The 15,548-nt window shown below is 47.5% G+C and overlaps 1 protein-coding gene across 2 annotated transcripts in view; it reads left to right on the top strand.

Moving 5' to 3' along the window:
• Positions 1–893: 893 nt before the first annotated feature.
• Positions 894–15,548, top strand: part of IGLON5 (IgLON family member 5) — a 105,118-nt gene continuing 90,463 nt past the window's right edge. Inside the window, exon 1 of one of the 2 annotated variants that reach the window (XM_087971022.1) lies at positions 894–1,033. In XM_087971022.1, coding sequence (XP_087827148.1) covers positions 973–1,033 — 61 coding nt within the window. In that variant the 5' untranslated portion in view covers positions 894–972. The remainder of the gene's footprint in view (positions 1,034–15,548) is intronic. The other variant, XM_087971023.1, reaches the window with a different exon arrangement.

The raw sequence follows: 15,548 nt of genomic DNA, 5'->3' as shown, positions 1-15,548 counted from the left end.
GTTCCCTTCCTCGGTCCCGCCGTGACAACCAGAGCGCCCCCTCACCACCACCCCGAGCATGTGCAGAGTGCTTTCCACCTCAGCGCAGAGCAAGAGGAGGCAGCCCCATCCCCCTCTCAAACCCTCCCGGCTCCTGCTTTTGAGCAGGACTTACAGTCGGTGGATGGGATGAAGGAGGGAACGGGTGTGTGTGTGGGGGGGAAGGAATAGCTGACGAGGGCTTTAGAGAGCATCCACATTTGGGGAGGGGGCGGAGGAGACCCCCCTCGGGGGCGACCCGGCTGAGGAAAGTAAAGGGGGCGGAACTGAGGCGAGGAATGCGAAGATTCACCCCCCCTCCCCTCTTTTTTCCCCCCACGGAAGACCCTTCTCCCTCTCCCGGAGGCAGTTTTTGAGGGGGCCTCGGGGAAGGGCAGCAGGGGGAATCTCTCTGGGTTTCCCCAGCCGTTTGCGTGGACGGGGAAGGGGCGCCCCTTCTCTCCCCCACCTCCTCAGCCCTGCTGCAGTAACAAAAGAGCCCCTCATAAATCAGCAGCGCTCCCCCCCCGCGTCCCCCGCCAGACCTTCCCACCAGCCCTCCCTCCCTCCCACCCATTGGTGGTTCCCCCCACTCGGCCTCATTTGCATGCCCCGCCCTTTTCCAAGCCAGCCCACCTCTCGATTGGTCCACTCGGGGGCGTCCCTCATCTCTGCCCAACTGTCTGTCAAAATTTTCAAGCCCTTCTGTAGCTTTCTTTCTCTCCCCCCCCCACCCCCACTCTTCCTCCTCCTCCTCCTGCCCCCCCTCCCCCTTATGAGATGCAGCAAGGCTGGCGGGGTTGAATGCGAGAAGCCAGCCCGTACCTTCCTCCGCCGTCCCCCGTCCCCCCCGCCCGCCCGCCCGCCTGCCCGCGCTCTTTTCGGCCGCTCCTCCTGCCGCCGCGGCTGCAAGAAATTCCCCCTCTCGCCTCCATCCCAGGACCAGCCGGAGAGATGAACCACGTCCTGCTGGGCGCGCTGCTCTTCAAGATGAGCTTCCTTTGGCTCTCTCAAGGTACCGGCCATCCCTTATCAGGGCCGGGTGGGGGGTCTCGGGTGGAGGTACGGGGTTTGGAAGGACCCGGAGGGGTGGGGGCTCCGGGCCGGGTGTGTTTGTGTATAGACGTGTGTGTGTGTGTGTGTGTCGGGGTGGGGGAGGAAGAGGGTCCAGCCGAGCTGGGAGCGAGGAAGTCGTGCGCGGACGGAATACCCAATGCGTCTCTGGGCACACGCGTGGGGGTCGTGGGGAGGGGGGAAATAAGCGCGCGCGCGCCTCCGCCGCCGCCGCTGCCGCCGGCGGGAATCACAACAGGGTTGCGTGCCACGAAGGTAGCGCAACCGTACCTGTGCCTCTGGGAAGACGGTGTGTGTGTGTGTGTGTGTGCAGGGGCTGAGTCCCGGCGAGGTACCCTAGATACACACACACACACACACACACACACACACACACCATTGCCCGCTCCGCTCTGGGGCAGGTTCCCGGTCTGCGCCTTTCCTGGAGGTCTCGCTCCCCGCTCTGCAGATTTTGTGTCGCGTTGGGTGTCGCGGCTGCCTGCCTTTGGAAACCCCCATTCCTCCCTGTCTCCCTCCCTCCCTCCCTCGGCGGAGATGTCACAACAACTGCAGGCGTGCTGTAGGAATGCACAATTGTGCCCCCCCCGATGAATATGCATGGAAGGGAAGAGAGGAGAGAGCCCTCTTTCTTGGAAAGCGCAACGTGCCTGTCAACCTCACTCCGAGCGCTCGGATGGGGCTTTCCGCCGCTGCCCACCCCCCTTCCCCCCGCCCTGCCGTGGGCGGCGGTGGAAAGATCAGACCCGGCTTTGGGAGTAAAAGACCTGCAAAAGGGTTCTCGGCAGGGAAAAGCCGGCTCCGCGTCGGGGCCGCCCGAAGAGAGAGAGGGGAAAAGGGTACCGCGCTGCCGGGAGGAGAGAGCGCTTTGCGGCGGTCTTGGTTAGGCTCCCTGCTGGATGGAGTCGTCGGTTTGGGGGGGGGGCGGAAATCCAGAGAAAAAGAGAGAAAAAAGGGCAGTTGTGTAATATGCGCAGGACTCAGGGCTGGGAGTTGCAGGGAGGGAAGTCCTGGAAGCAGGGAATCGTATAGGTGACGCTTCTGACGCTTTGGAGGATGTATAGAAACAGACTGGAACCCCAAAAGAGAGAGGGAAGATTTTGGAAAGGGGAGAAACCCAGCCATATGTTGCAAAAGGACTAGGAGTTCTGCAAAGCTCCTGGGAGAAGCGCTATATACATGCTTACCTGGAAGTTAGGCCTATAGTAGCAGTGCCATCGGTAGTGGTTTCCACACAAGATACTTAACCAAGACAATTGCAAACTTCCCAAGTGCAATTGCACAAGACAGGAAGCTGCTGTGGTTTTAACCTTGGTGGGTTTGAAGGGTTCTTTTTTTGGGGGGGAGGGGAGGAAGAGGTGATGCAGGTTAGTGTATTGTGTGAACTCAGACCCAGGTGCCTCACAGAGGGTTGGTTGTACAAACCCGGAAAATGGGTTACTCCAGGAACCAGGAAAAGATTGCTATGTGATCTTCAACCACTGGATTTCCAATCTCCTGCCTTTCCAACTCCACATTTCCTGGGGGTTTAAATCTGCCCTTGGAAGCAGGCAGATCTGCTATCCCCGCAGGCACGACAACAACACAAGAGTTGATGTGCACAATGGTGTCATGTATTTATTGGTGCAGATGCCAGGATTGGCTTACTGGCGTTGTGGATAAGGCTGATTAGTTCCCGAAGTGCTTTGAATTTGCTGAGGTACAGATCTCCCCAATTCTAAGGTCAGCTTTTTTAAAATGCCAGGAGTGGCTTCCCTAATTTCACAGCAGCAAAAGAAATCTGCTGGATCCCCCCACCATCAAACAAGCCTCCCTGCCATTTGTCATAGATAGAGCCTCCCTGAATGGAGAGGTTCCACAGGGTTATAAAACCCAGCGGCTTTTGAGCCGATCTGCCTTTTTTTTTTAACCCCCCCCCCCCCCTAATCATTTCCTAAAGCCCATTTTACCAAGTGGTAATCTTAGTCTTCTGCAATAATAATACCCTGTAGTAGCGGATTTGGAAGGAATAATTCTGGATGATTCATCTCTGCTTTTCTAGAGGCAACTGCCAAGCAATTTAACTCCGAGCATCTGAGAGATGAGGTTGTGGGGGGGGAAAAGGGAGAAAACAGAGCTCTCTCTTTCCAGATTTACAAGTGGCATGACAGCAAGTGTTGATGTTGGTAATGTTTTCCTGAGCACCCTTCTGATGATTGCTCAGCTTTGCCTCTGTTGCTCAGCTTTGCCTCTGTTGATGCTGAAGTTCTGTTTTTAGCATTGCTCAGTTTGATCACCCTTGCAGATGGTTGATTGGCATTCTTAGCATGTACGAGCATGCAAGAGTCTTGTGGAACCTTGAAGACGAGCAAAATTCCTCTTGGCATCTGCTTTCCTTGGCTGGCTCTTATGTCACCAGCTGTCAGATCCATCTGACGGTAGAGTTGCTCGCCTTGAAGAGGCCACTGGGATGTTTGGTTCTGCTGCATCAAACTCTTTTCTGGAAAGCTCGGACCAAAGAAGGCCTTCTCCAATAGTTCATTGTCGAGCCAGAGAAGGTCCAGAGAAAGTCCGAGGAGCTTCGTGTATGGACGGAATATGTTCTAAAGCCCACCTCCTTTGGAGTGTCGAGGGCTCTCATTGGCTGTTTGTGTGGCATTGCCAAGCAGGCCTTGTTGCTTGGTGCCCCCATCAGTGGTGTCATGACACTGAGCAGTTCTATTGGCAGAGCTGGATCTGGGGAGCTTCGATCTCAGTATGATTGGCAGTACAGGGAGCTGGCAAATCTGGAAGTGTTGTGGTTGAGTGCAGAGGACTGGCATCATTGGGCTGAGGCAAGGCCAAGTGAGGGACCACCAGCCCTGTTCTGCTTACTGGAGCAGCAAATGATCCTCCAGCAACGATGCAATTCAAAGCCAGAATTGAAACACTGGCTGTCTAGGAGAGAGGTCAGAATGATGTCAGCGTGGCCTTGGAAGGCTTGAGGGTCAATATTGGGCTTCAGTAGAGGACTACTGTACAGAGGAGGCCTTGAAGAAGGAATGCAGGAACAGCGATGGGAAAATAAGGAGGAACTTGATTTTAGGAAAGGGCTGGGAATGAGAAAGGAAGATTTGTTTAATATCCAGGTAGTTTTTGATTTACGACTGAAGTTCAATGGAGCCCCCTAAAAGGTACTTTTGACATGACTTCAAAGTTGTGATGTATACACACACACACACACATACACACATCACAGTCATGTGATTGCATTTGGGCCATTTGGCAACCAGGTCAAACTTTATGGCTGTATTTGCAGCATCCTAAGATCACTTCAGTGGGATGCGGTGGCTCAGTGGCTAAGATGCTGAGCTTGTCAATCAGAAAGGTTGGCAGTTCGGCGATTCGAATCCCTAGCGCCACATAATGGAGTGAGCTCCCGTTACTTCTCCCAGCTTCTGCCAACCTAGCAGTTCGAAAGCAGGTCAAAAATGCAAGTAGAAAAATAGGGATCCCTTTGGTGGGAAGGTAACAGCGTTCTGTGTGCCTTTGGGCATTTAGTCATGCTGGCCACATGACCACGGAGACGTCTTCGGACAGCGCTGGCTCTTTGGCTTTGTAACGGAGATGAGCACCACCCCCTAGAGCTGGAAACGACTAGCACGTAGGTGCGAGGGGAACCTTTACCTTTAAGGTCACCTCACCATGGTTTGTTTTTTTGACATTTTTTTTCCTGGTTTCCAGCATTTACTTCTGGTTTCTGGCAAAAATGCCCTTTGGGATTAATGGGTTAACTTAATGACCCCCCCTAAAAATGTCATTAATCTGGGTGATCTGGCGACCTGCTTAATGACCTTAATGACTTCTGGGCTCAGTTATGAATCCTAAATTGAGGACTACCTGTGAAAGGAGGCAGAAGAAAGCTGGTAGGCTTTCAAGATTCTCTTCTTAAAGTCTCCAACAAATAAGCGGCATTTTATCCATCTATGGATTGTCTTATTTCCTAACCTGGCCTACCCCCAAAAGGTTGACAGCTCCTTGAATGGAAAGGGGGCGGGGAATGCTCCTGTCACTAAGGACAGGGGTCTCCAACCTTGGCAACTTTAAGACTTGTGGACTTCAACTCCCAGAGTTCCTCAGCCAGCAAAGCTGGCTGAGGAACTCTGGGAGTTGAAGTCCACAAGTCTTAAAGTTGCCAAGGTTGGAGACCCCTGAACTTAGGAAAGTTGGAGGGAATGAATAGGGAGATCTAATAAGAAAGTTCTTTTATCTGCAAATATTAAGGACTGAACCCTAACATTCACTTATTGCGGGGGTTCCTAAACGTTTTGGTATGAATAGAATAGGCAAGAGTGTGATGGAGACAGGCTGCTGACAAAATGGCCAGCAGGATTTCTAAGCTGGACTTTCAATGTTGGTTTGATTTGGTCAAGGAAGGGAATAGCCATTTCCACACACACCCAGGGCACGAAATACAGAAATGCTTGAAACCAATTCAGATCAATATTGTGACAGACAGGCTCTGGGCCCAAGTTTGCAGATTAGGGATCCCTGGATCAGAGGAGCAAAGCAGTGGGGCCTCCCAAAACAATGTTCCTTGAGAAGACTTCACTTTTACTCCAAGGCTGCCCTGTTCTGACAAGAGAGGCAACAACAGACTGGAGAGGAAGAATGTCTGTTTCAAATAGTTTAGGTCATGAGGATATTTCTTAATCCCTCCAGAGAAAGCAGAAGGTACATTGCCCAGCATTTAGTTTCTAATAGAAGGCTGGACAGATGTTTTGGGGACCTAAAGCTGAGAGCCATCCTCTGTTATTGTCAGGTACAGCAGATGGGCACTTGACAACTGGCATGAATTTAACAATGGTTGAGATGTCCTGGGGTGGTGGGATCACAATGTGTGACCTTCCCAGCTGGCTTCGGAGGAGCAAAATCAATGGGGAAAGCTGAATTCGCTTAACGATCACGTGTTTCACGTAACTACTGCAATGATTCATTTAACAACCATGGCAAAAAAAAAAAAAAGGTTATAAAATTGCGCATGATTCATTGCGTAGCAGTGGCAATTCTGCCCCGTATTGTGGTTGTAAGTTGAAGATTATTGTAGGTAAGACAAGATAGTCAGAGAGAGAGAGAGAGGAAAGAGAGAGAGGAAAGAGAGAGAGAAGTAGAGAAAGAGGACAAAGGAGAGAGGAAATAAATAGAGAGAGGAAAGAGAAGGGGGAAAGAGAGAGAGAAAGGGAAAGAGAGAGGGAGAGACAGGACAAAGGAGAGAAGAAAGATAGATAGAGATGGAAGAGAGAGAGGGGGAAAGAGAGAGAGAAAGGGAAAGAGAGAGAGGGAGAAAGAGGACAAGGGAGAGAGGAAAGGGAGAGAGGAAAGAAAGGGAGAGAGGAAAGGGAGGGAGAGAGAGAAATTGAGATTTTGTTCATTTCATCACTATTAATACGTATATGAATCTCACCTTCCACACATGAAAAATTCTCCAAAATTCTCTTGTTCCTTAAACAAATTCCTCAACTTGGTGCCTTTTGGATACACTAGAATTCCCAGTTCCCAGAATTCTCAAGTCATCCTGGCTAATCCTGGCTGAGAATTTGGAAATCCTCCTCCTAGCATTTCTGAAGGACATGAGAGTGGAAAAATTAACTAGTTAGAACCAGTTGGGGATATTCACCTGGTAACTCTATGAGACAGCATCTTGTAATTAATTAAGACATACTATATACTGTATATTTATGAGAACTGAATAAATACTAGAGCATCCAACTCATGATATTGCAACAACGTTCTCTTTTCCTTGCAAATAAATTCTGGTAGCCAATTGTCTTCATGGTACTAAATGAGAACTGCTTGGGGAAAAAAAAAAGGGTCAAGAGAATTTTTCTGCAGTGCACTAATCTCACCAACCAATATTTGTTTGAGCAGTGGGAAATGAATAGCAAAGCTGAGCAGGACGTCCATATCGCAGAAGGTGGAGAGAGATGTCTCATTGCTTTATTTGTTGAAGTGGAATAAATTACACGTTGCAAATGTGTTGCTGTTTAAGATGGGGAAGAGTTGGGAGAGTCCAACCTGGGTTGATTCAATTCATTCCCATGATTCAGTTTAGGGCCTTAGGACATTGCAAGCTACAGAAATCCACGATGAAAATAACCAGATAAGCTGATCAGCACAATTTAGATCACCAAGTGGAACAAATGCGACTCCTTGCAATTAATCAGATTGCCTAGTACAGACTTGTGATGATACCGATCGACAGCACTTTTTTAGAGAGATCCCAGGTTGTGGACTAATTTAATTACAAAGCCTGTGAGATTTTTTTTTCTGCATCTCCCTCTTTCTCTCTCTCCCCTCTCTCTCTTCCTCTCCCTCTTTCTCTCTCCCTCCCTCTTTTTTTTCTCTCTCTCTCTCCCTCCCTCTCTCCTCTTTCTTTCTCCCCCTCTTCTTCCTCTCTCTCTCCCTTTCCCCCTCTCTCTTCCTCTCCCTCTGTCTCTCTCTCCCTTTTTCTTTCTCTTTCCCTCTTTCTCTCTCTCTCCCTTTTTCTCTGCTTCTCTGCCTCTCCCTCTGTCTCTCTCTCTCCCCCTTTCTTCCTCTCCCCTCTCTCTCGTTTCTCCCTCCCTCTCTCCTTCTCTTTCTCTTCCTCTTCTTCCTCTGTCTCTCCCCTCTCTCCCCTTTCTCTCCCTCCCTCTCTTTCTCCTATCTTCTTCCTCTTTCTTTCCCTCTCTCCCTCCCTCTCCCTCCCCCCTTCTCTATATTGGGTCTAGTAGTTAAAGGATAGAAATCAGGAGACTGTGAGTTTTAGTCCTGCTTTAGGCACAAAGCCATCTGGGTGACCTTGGGCCAGTCACTTTCTCTCACCTCTGGGAAGGAGACTATGGCAACCTCCTTTCAAAACTCTTGCCAAGAAAATTGCAGGGACTTGTCTATGCAGCTACTAGACAACAAGATTGATTCGTGGGCATAAAAAAAAAAAGAAAACAAAATCCATAAAATTAATACGATGAAATGTTGTGCTTGAGAATCCAAAATTGAGTATGAATTAAAAAGCTGTATCCAAAGACTTTGTTTTTTGTTTTTTTTAAAAAAAGATCAAATTTGAGCAAGTTTTCCTCATTGGTCACATGTTCTGCCTAATGAATGGATGCTGTTTCTGTGGACAGGCACAAATATATGCTTTGATCCCGTTTCTTGACCTCTTGGCCTGTTTTTGTGAAGTTTGAAGTGCTTAGAAACTCTTTCCAGACTTTTCCAGTGAACAAAGAAAGATCAGAGATAACCCAGGCGGCTCCTGGGATAGTTGGGGGTTAAATTTGCATACGGGCCTGCTCCAAGACTTAAATTTGATTCAGTTCTGATTGCTGGGATCAAATGCCACCTTATGAATGAATCTCGCATTTCAAATAGGTGAAAAAAAATCACTTTTCTGAGATGATTTCTGGAGGATAAATCTTGTAAAAGAGTAAAAAGTCCTATGGGGGTTTTAATACATTTTTGAAGGGTGTCCTCAAATACAGTATGAACTAGTATTTTGTGAATGGCTACCGTCAAGAAAATAATGTTCCTTGTTTGTACTTTCTACCCCGCTTTCCCTGGTTTAACCCACCTCATCCATGCTACTATGCATGTACTCAAGATGGTATAGTCAATAAATATAATATGGTAATGATATGTTATAATTGATTATTATGGAAGGAACTATAATATGAAATAGAACTTGTAAAAATTGAGATTTGCTCGAAAAGGATAGTGTGAACTTGCAATTAAGGTCTAATAATGATAATAGGACATGGAAAGTTGATTAATATAAGATGAATATAAATTTAAATTTAAGAGGGCAAGACTATGAATTTTGTGCACAAGAAACATGTACCTACCGACACACTGTACAATTGAAAGAAGGTTTTATTTGTTGTTTAGTGTTTATGTTTGTTGTCTAAAAATAAACATTTTGGAGGAAAAAAGATGGTGTAGTCAGTGAAGGGATTAGAGTCCATGAAGGTGATTGATTGATTGATTGATTGATTTTGATTGATGTGTCATCAGCAGGAATGCCACCATATAGGTAGTTCTTAATTTACCACCATTCATTTAGTGGCGGTTCAAAGTTACACTAGCACTGAAAAAAGTGACTTGTTATGACCGGTTCCTGCACTTAGGGTGGTTACAGCATCTCCACGTGATCAAAATTTGGGCACTCGGCAACCAGCATGCATTTATGACAATTGCAGCATCCCGGAGTCGTTGGATCAATCATCATTTGCGCCCTTCCCAGCTGGCTTCTGAAAAGCACCGGCTTCAATAGGGGGAAACCAGATTCGCTTAATGACCACATGATTCATTTAACGAGTGCAGTGTTTTTCGCTTAATGTAGCAAGTTGTAAAATTGGGCACGTGCCTCGCTGAACCATTGCCTTATTTAGCAGGGAAAATTGTGGTCCAGAGTTGAGGATAGCCTGTAGCCGTTTTTAATACGCTGTTGAAACTCTGCAGTGTTAGTGAGATGACCATGAGAGATGTGGTTAGAGGGCAGGAGAAGGGGAGGTCAAAGGTCAAGATGGTCACCATCTTGACTTTCTTGACCTCCTCCATGAGAGCTGCTGTCATTCATCATCTCACAAACATAGGAAGGAGGTTTATGCCTCGCCTTTCTCATCCTAGGTTCTCCTGCTTGAGCAGGGGCTGGGCTGGACTAGAACATCTCTAAGATTTCTCTCTCTCTTCTCTTCTCTCTCTTCTCTTCTCTTCTCTTCTCTTCTACTCCACTCCACTCCACTCCACTCCACTCCACTCCACTCCACTCCACTCCACTCCATTCCATTCCATTCCATTCCATTCCATTCCATTCTATTCTATTCTATTCTATTCTATTCTATTCTATTCTATTGAACTGTGGTTGTGCAGTGGTTAGAGTGCAGTACTGCAGGCTCCTTCTGCTGACTGCCAGCTGCCTGCAATTTGGCAGTTCAAATCTCACCAGGCTCAAGGTTGACTCATCCTTCCATCTTTTCGAGGTGGATAAAATGAGGACCCAGATTGTTGGGGGCAATAGGCTGACTCTGTAAACCGCTTAGAGAGGGCTGTAAAGCACTGTGAAGCAGTATACAAGTGTAAATGCTATTGCTATGGCTATTGTCTCTTGTCCCTTTTGTGTATCTTTTTTCATCAATAGAGTGCTGATTTAAAAACAGGCGTTGCAACAAGTTAAGATGACTTCAATTAAGTAACAATCCCAAAGGCCAAAGTTAATTAGCACTAAAGCCAGACTATAGGGTTCTTTTATTGTTTTGAGGAATGAGTCGTATTTAATAATCCAGGCATGGAGGGAGACTTATGGATTGTGGTCCGTGATCTGCCTTGGGAACGCTGATCAAATAGGGAAGGATTGCCAGATTCAAAGAATTTACAAAACTGGTTTAACGTACTTAAATGGGGGAGCATCCGGATCTCGGGGGGGGGGGACCTCATTCCAGAGAGCCAATGCGGCTACAAATAAGATATGCTTCTGGGATTCTAGTAGATGAGATTTCTAATCGAAGGAACCCAGAGTGTGCCATTCCTACAAGACTGAAGTTCTGGGGCAGATGTTTTGGGAATGGAATGCAGGCGGTCCTTGATTTATGACAATCCAGACCAGAATTTTCATTGCTAAACAAGGTGGGTTGTTAAATGAGTTTATGACATTTCTACCACTGCCGTTAAGCGAATCACTGCATTTGTTAAGTGAATCACAGGACTGTTCTGCAAACATGGCTTTCCCAGGACTTTGCTTGTTGGAAGCTGACTGGGAAAGACTCAAAAGAGGAATCACACATGCCCGGAATGCAGCTGTTAGTGCTCCGGTAGTTACCCCCATTTAAATCATGATTCTCTAGCCGGATTTTCAAAGCTTAAAGAATATTTATTAGGAGTAGACATGCCGGTGCTGCCTGGGTGTAGCCGACTCTGAGACACATTATTCATTGTCACCCTTGACCCTGGTTTTCCCCCACCCCTCTGGGTGTTTCATAATTCATATTCTCCAATGGGACACATCCATAGCCAAGAGTCATCAATCATACTCTCCAGTTAGAATTTTGCACAGCAGAAACTTCGGTGGCCTGGAAACTATCTATGAAAACATTTATGGAATGCAAGCTGCTGCACTGCTCCCCCTTCCCTTTCTGTTGGCAACTCCAAAAAGACCATAGAAATATTTTATGAGTTGACAGCAGCAACACTGTAAATAAACACTGCTTGCCAAACGGACAAAAATTGATCACGTGGATGCAGTGTCGGTTGTAAGGGCGAAGAGCAGTCCTAAGGCACCTTTCTCAGGGCCATCGTTAACTTCAAATGGTCACTAAATAAATCATTGAAAGTCGAGGACTACCTGTAGCCTCTAAGGCCCTGTTGACCGAACAATGCTGAAGTTCATTGCAGTACATTTCAGGAGGAGTCAAATATTATAATTGATGAATTGTGGTGTTTTTTTTAAGATCTATCATACCCATGGTTCCTTCTCTCCTACATCTGGGGGGGGGGGGGCGGAAATCAGGAGGAAGCTTTACTTTGCAGAACCCAAAACTTTACATTTGATTCACATGCTGCAGTTAACCATTCTTTGTTTGATCATGGTTTATTGAAACAAAAACAAAGTTGCTGGTTTCGCAGGATAGGCGAACCAAACAAACTGGGGCTTAAGATGCTGTGTGAAGTTTGCATTTGTGATCTGAACCAGGGGTCGCCAACCTTTTGGACCTCAGGGACCACCAAACTAATAATTTTTAAATCTCGCGGACCAGAGACTCTGGGAAAATCCCCAAGAAATTCTGCAGGAAAATTCCCCACCCCGTTTTCCTACCGATCGATCATTCTTTATTTGGGATCTCAGGATACCGTCTCCAGCTCCGTTTTTATGAGGGGGGGAGAGAGAGAGAGAGAAAGAGACTTTTGGCTTCATGCAAGGAAAGCAGCAGAAGCAGCAGAAGTCTTTCTTTCTCTCCCCCAAACTCTGTCAGAAATGAGTCTTTGCCAGTGCAGCCACTTGGAGCAGGAGGCCTTGCAAGGTCCCAAAGACTCATTTCTGGAGGAGTTTGGGGGAGAGAAAGAAAGACTTTTGCTGCTTTTCTTGTGTGCAGCCAAAAGCAGAAGAAGAAAGAAGCGGAAAGAAGCAGCCCGGTGGCCAGGCGAGGCATGTGGGGCGAGTGGGGCAAGTTCCCCCCCACCTGCCCTTTCCCCCCTCCCTCCACTACCTCGTGTTGTTTGCAATGCAAGCGACGCAAGCCTTGTGTTCCTGTGGGCCATGTGGAAGGCACAGCCTTGTGTTGCCACACAGCCTGGATTAATTGCTATGGGGGTGACTTTTCTCTGTGGACCACCAACATTTTCTCATGGACCACCAGTGGTCCCTGGCCCACCACTTGTTGACCACTGATCTGAATGACTCTTTGGCCTGTCCATCTATTTTTTTTGCCCGCCTTAATCTGGAAAAATTCATTCAGAATTTTGGGCAACACAGAAAGGAAAAAAAAACATGGCCAATGATCGCTTCTTGATTAATGTATGGCATTATTATGGAGTTTTTTTAATTGTGGTTGTCTGGATTTGTTGTTGTTGTTGTTTGTGAGCTACCCAGGGTTGTGATTCATAATAACATAATAAAATAAATAAAAATACCCATATGGTCTGACAATAGGATTGAAATTTAATCAGAGAGTCCCTCACGAGAGCAAACTACAAGTAGCCCTCCACCTATAATGCTTCGTTTAGTGACCGTTCAAGGTACTGAAAAAAAGTGACATATGACAGTTTTTCACACTTATGACCATTGCAGCACCCCCCCAGGGTCACATGATCAAAATTCAGTTGCTTGGCAACAGGCTCGTATTTCTGATGGCTGCAGTGTTCCAGGGTCACGTGATTGCCTTTTGCAACCTTCTGACAAGCAATGGGGGGGAGTGAGATTCATTTAATGACCGTGTGACTAACTTAACAACTGTGGCTACTGTGGCAAGAGAGGTTGTAAAATGGGGCAAAACTCACTGAGCACATGTCTCACGTAGCAACAGAGATGTTGGGACTCAACTGTGGTTGTAAGTCAGGGGCTATCTGTTGTGCTACCCAAAATGCAGAGTTCTCATATCTGGATGTGGCTTTTGTCCATCACCTGAAATGATGGAGTGGTTCATGCCAAATCAGCTTGTTTCTTTGTTCATCACGTCAAGTCTGTCTTGCTTGCAAGGGGTGATATGGAGAACAAACCCTTGCAAGACGCTTTCTTCCTCTTTCCCGCAAGACATAACGTCCTGCTTTGCTTCTGACTTTCGGAAGTTTCATCCGATGCCATAAGAGCTCAAACATGGCTCTAAGCAGGGGTGAGCTTCAAAATTTTTTAGCAAAGGGTTCTCTCTGCCCGGTTGCTGGGTGGGCGTGGCTATGGTGGGCGTGGCCTAGTCGGCCTCCTGCACCACAGCGGGGGGGCGGGGGAGCGTTTTTGCTCTCCCTGGGCTCCGGAGGCTTTCATCTGGGAGGGCAAAAACTGCCTCCTGGGGCTCCGGAGGCTTTATGGAAGCCGGAAACAGGCCCATTTCCAGCCTTCCCGAACTTCCAGGAGGCCCGTTTTTTTCCCCTTCCCTGAGCCTCCATGCGCACCCTGCACTTACCTGCATCCAAAACGGGCCACGTGGGGACTCCTGGGAGGGGGAGGGAGCGGGGTGGGCGGGGCCCAGCCAGGAGTGGGATTTGGGGGTTCTCCAAACTGCACAGAATCTTAGCTAGGGGGGCTCTCCCAAACCCTGTGAACCCCCCAGCAGCCCCACCCCTGGCTCTAAGCCATCGTGTCACTTCCTTGCTCCTGTTTCAGCACAATCTACAAAACCCTCCCGGTTCTAGGATTTATGGCAAGAACATAATGTGTGAACCAGAAAAGTTGCGGCTGACTTAATTGGGCTAATACGATGAGCGGAACTGTGGTTAGCACCTTGGGGAAACACAACTGGCTGCTTGCGACCTTTCAAACCATGAAGCCTTGGAGGAAGAAACTGGGGCCCGAAGCTGCGTTTGTACAAAACGCTCGTTTGAGGCTGCGTAGCTTGCGGTTCAGTGCGCTGTGTCTGTAGATCATGTTCCCAAAAGACAACTCCTCCGCCACTTTGCAGCCGCATCAGTCACTGCTGCATGCTACTAAACGACATGCTACACAGGACTCTTAACTGCTAAGGAAAGCTTAGAGCAGGCTTGTCTTCCTTTATTACTCACAACTTCTAGGGAGCTCTGTGATAACAAACTCTGAAAGGGCAAAGATTTAGGAGCCAGTCCCAAAGGTGCTTTTCAAGTGGCAACTAGACTTTCTGGTTTTTCTTTGAAGACGTTTCGCTTCTCGTCCAAGAAGCTTCTTCAGCTCTGGCTGGATGGTGGGGGTCAAGGAGTATAAATCCTGCCATTCCCCACTACAGTCTAGGCAGAGCTGAAGAAGCTTCTTGGATGAGAAGCGAAACATCTTCAGAAAAACCCAGGAAGTCCAGTTGCCTCCTGGAAAAGCACCTTTGGGACAACCAGGACCTGAATGACTGAGAATCTCCATAGCTATTTGGGAGCCAGTTTTGTCTAGTTGGTGAAGGCACCAAGTTTGAAACTTGGAGATGGTGAGTGCTAGGCCTGCTTTTAGGAATGAAAGCTGGCTGGGTGATTTTGGGCCAGTTCCTCCCTCTCAGCCCTGCCTACCTCACAAGGTTATTGTGGGGGAAATAGGAGGAAGAAGGTCTGTTGGATAGGTTTGGCTCCTGAATTTTTTGTAAAAAGTAATAAAGGTGGGATAAAAATAAGTACATAAAATTAAAAATAGGATTAGGCAGCAAATACGAGTAGTCAGGCAGAAGCTCTTGAGATGTTAACCTTGCTGAAGGTGAAATACACTTTGGGCGCATCTCAAACTGCAATATACAGGTCAACCTCGACTGACAACTATTTGTTTAGCGAAAGATCGAAGTTACAACAGCATTGAAAAAAGTGACTGATGAACAATTGTCACATGACCATCACAGCATCCCCAGAGTCACATAAACTTGGGCACTTGGCAACTGGCATGTATTTTCCAATGGTTACAGTACATCGTCTTTTAATGACCCCATAATCCATAGCGAGGTGGAGTCTGGTCAACTGAATGGAGCTAGCAGAGTGTTTTAGTGGCCGGATGCCCTTCCTGTCACCAGTGTGGAGTTTTGTTCAGCACATATATTCTCAGTGTGCCAATGGTTATAGGATCCCTGGAACATTTGATCCCCATTTGCAACCTTCCCAGCCGGTTTCCAATAAGCTAAGTCAATGTGGGAAGCTGGTTTTGCTTAACAACTGCGTGATTCCCTTAACAATTGCTGTTAAGTGAAGTTGCAGAACTGTGGCAAAAAAGGTAAAATTAGACATGGCGGACTTAACAATCACCTTGCTTGGCGAAGGAAATTCTTGTCTCCATTCTGGTCATAAGAAGAGGACTACCTGTAGTTGGTTGGTGTAGAAGGAAT

Source organism: Notechis scutatus, chromosome 8 (genome assembly GCF_049901735.1).
Source record: "Notechis scutatus isolate UNSWTSFEM ecotype Mainland chromosome 8, rNotScu1.2, whole genome shotgun sequence".
Classification (NCBI taxonomy): Eukaryota; Metazoa; Chordata; class Lepidosauria; order Squamata; family Elapidae; genus Notechis; species Notechis scutatus.
This window is presented reverse-complemented; position numbering and strand designations above follow the sequence as displayed.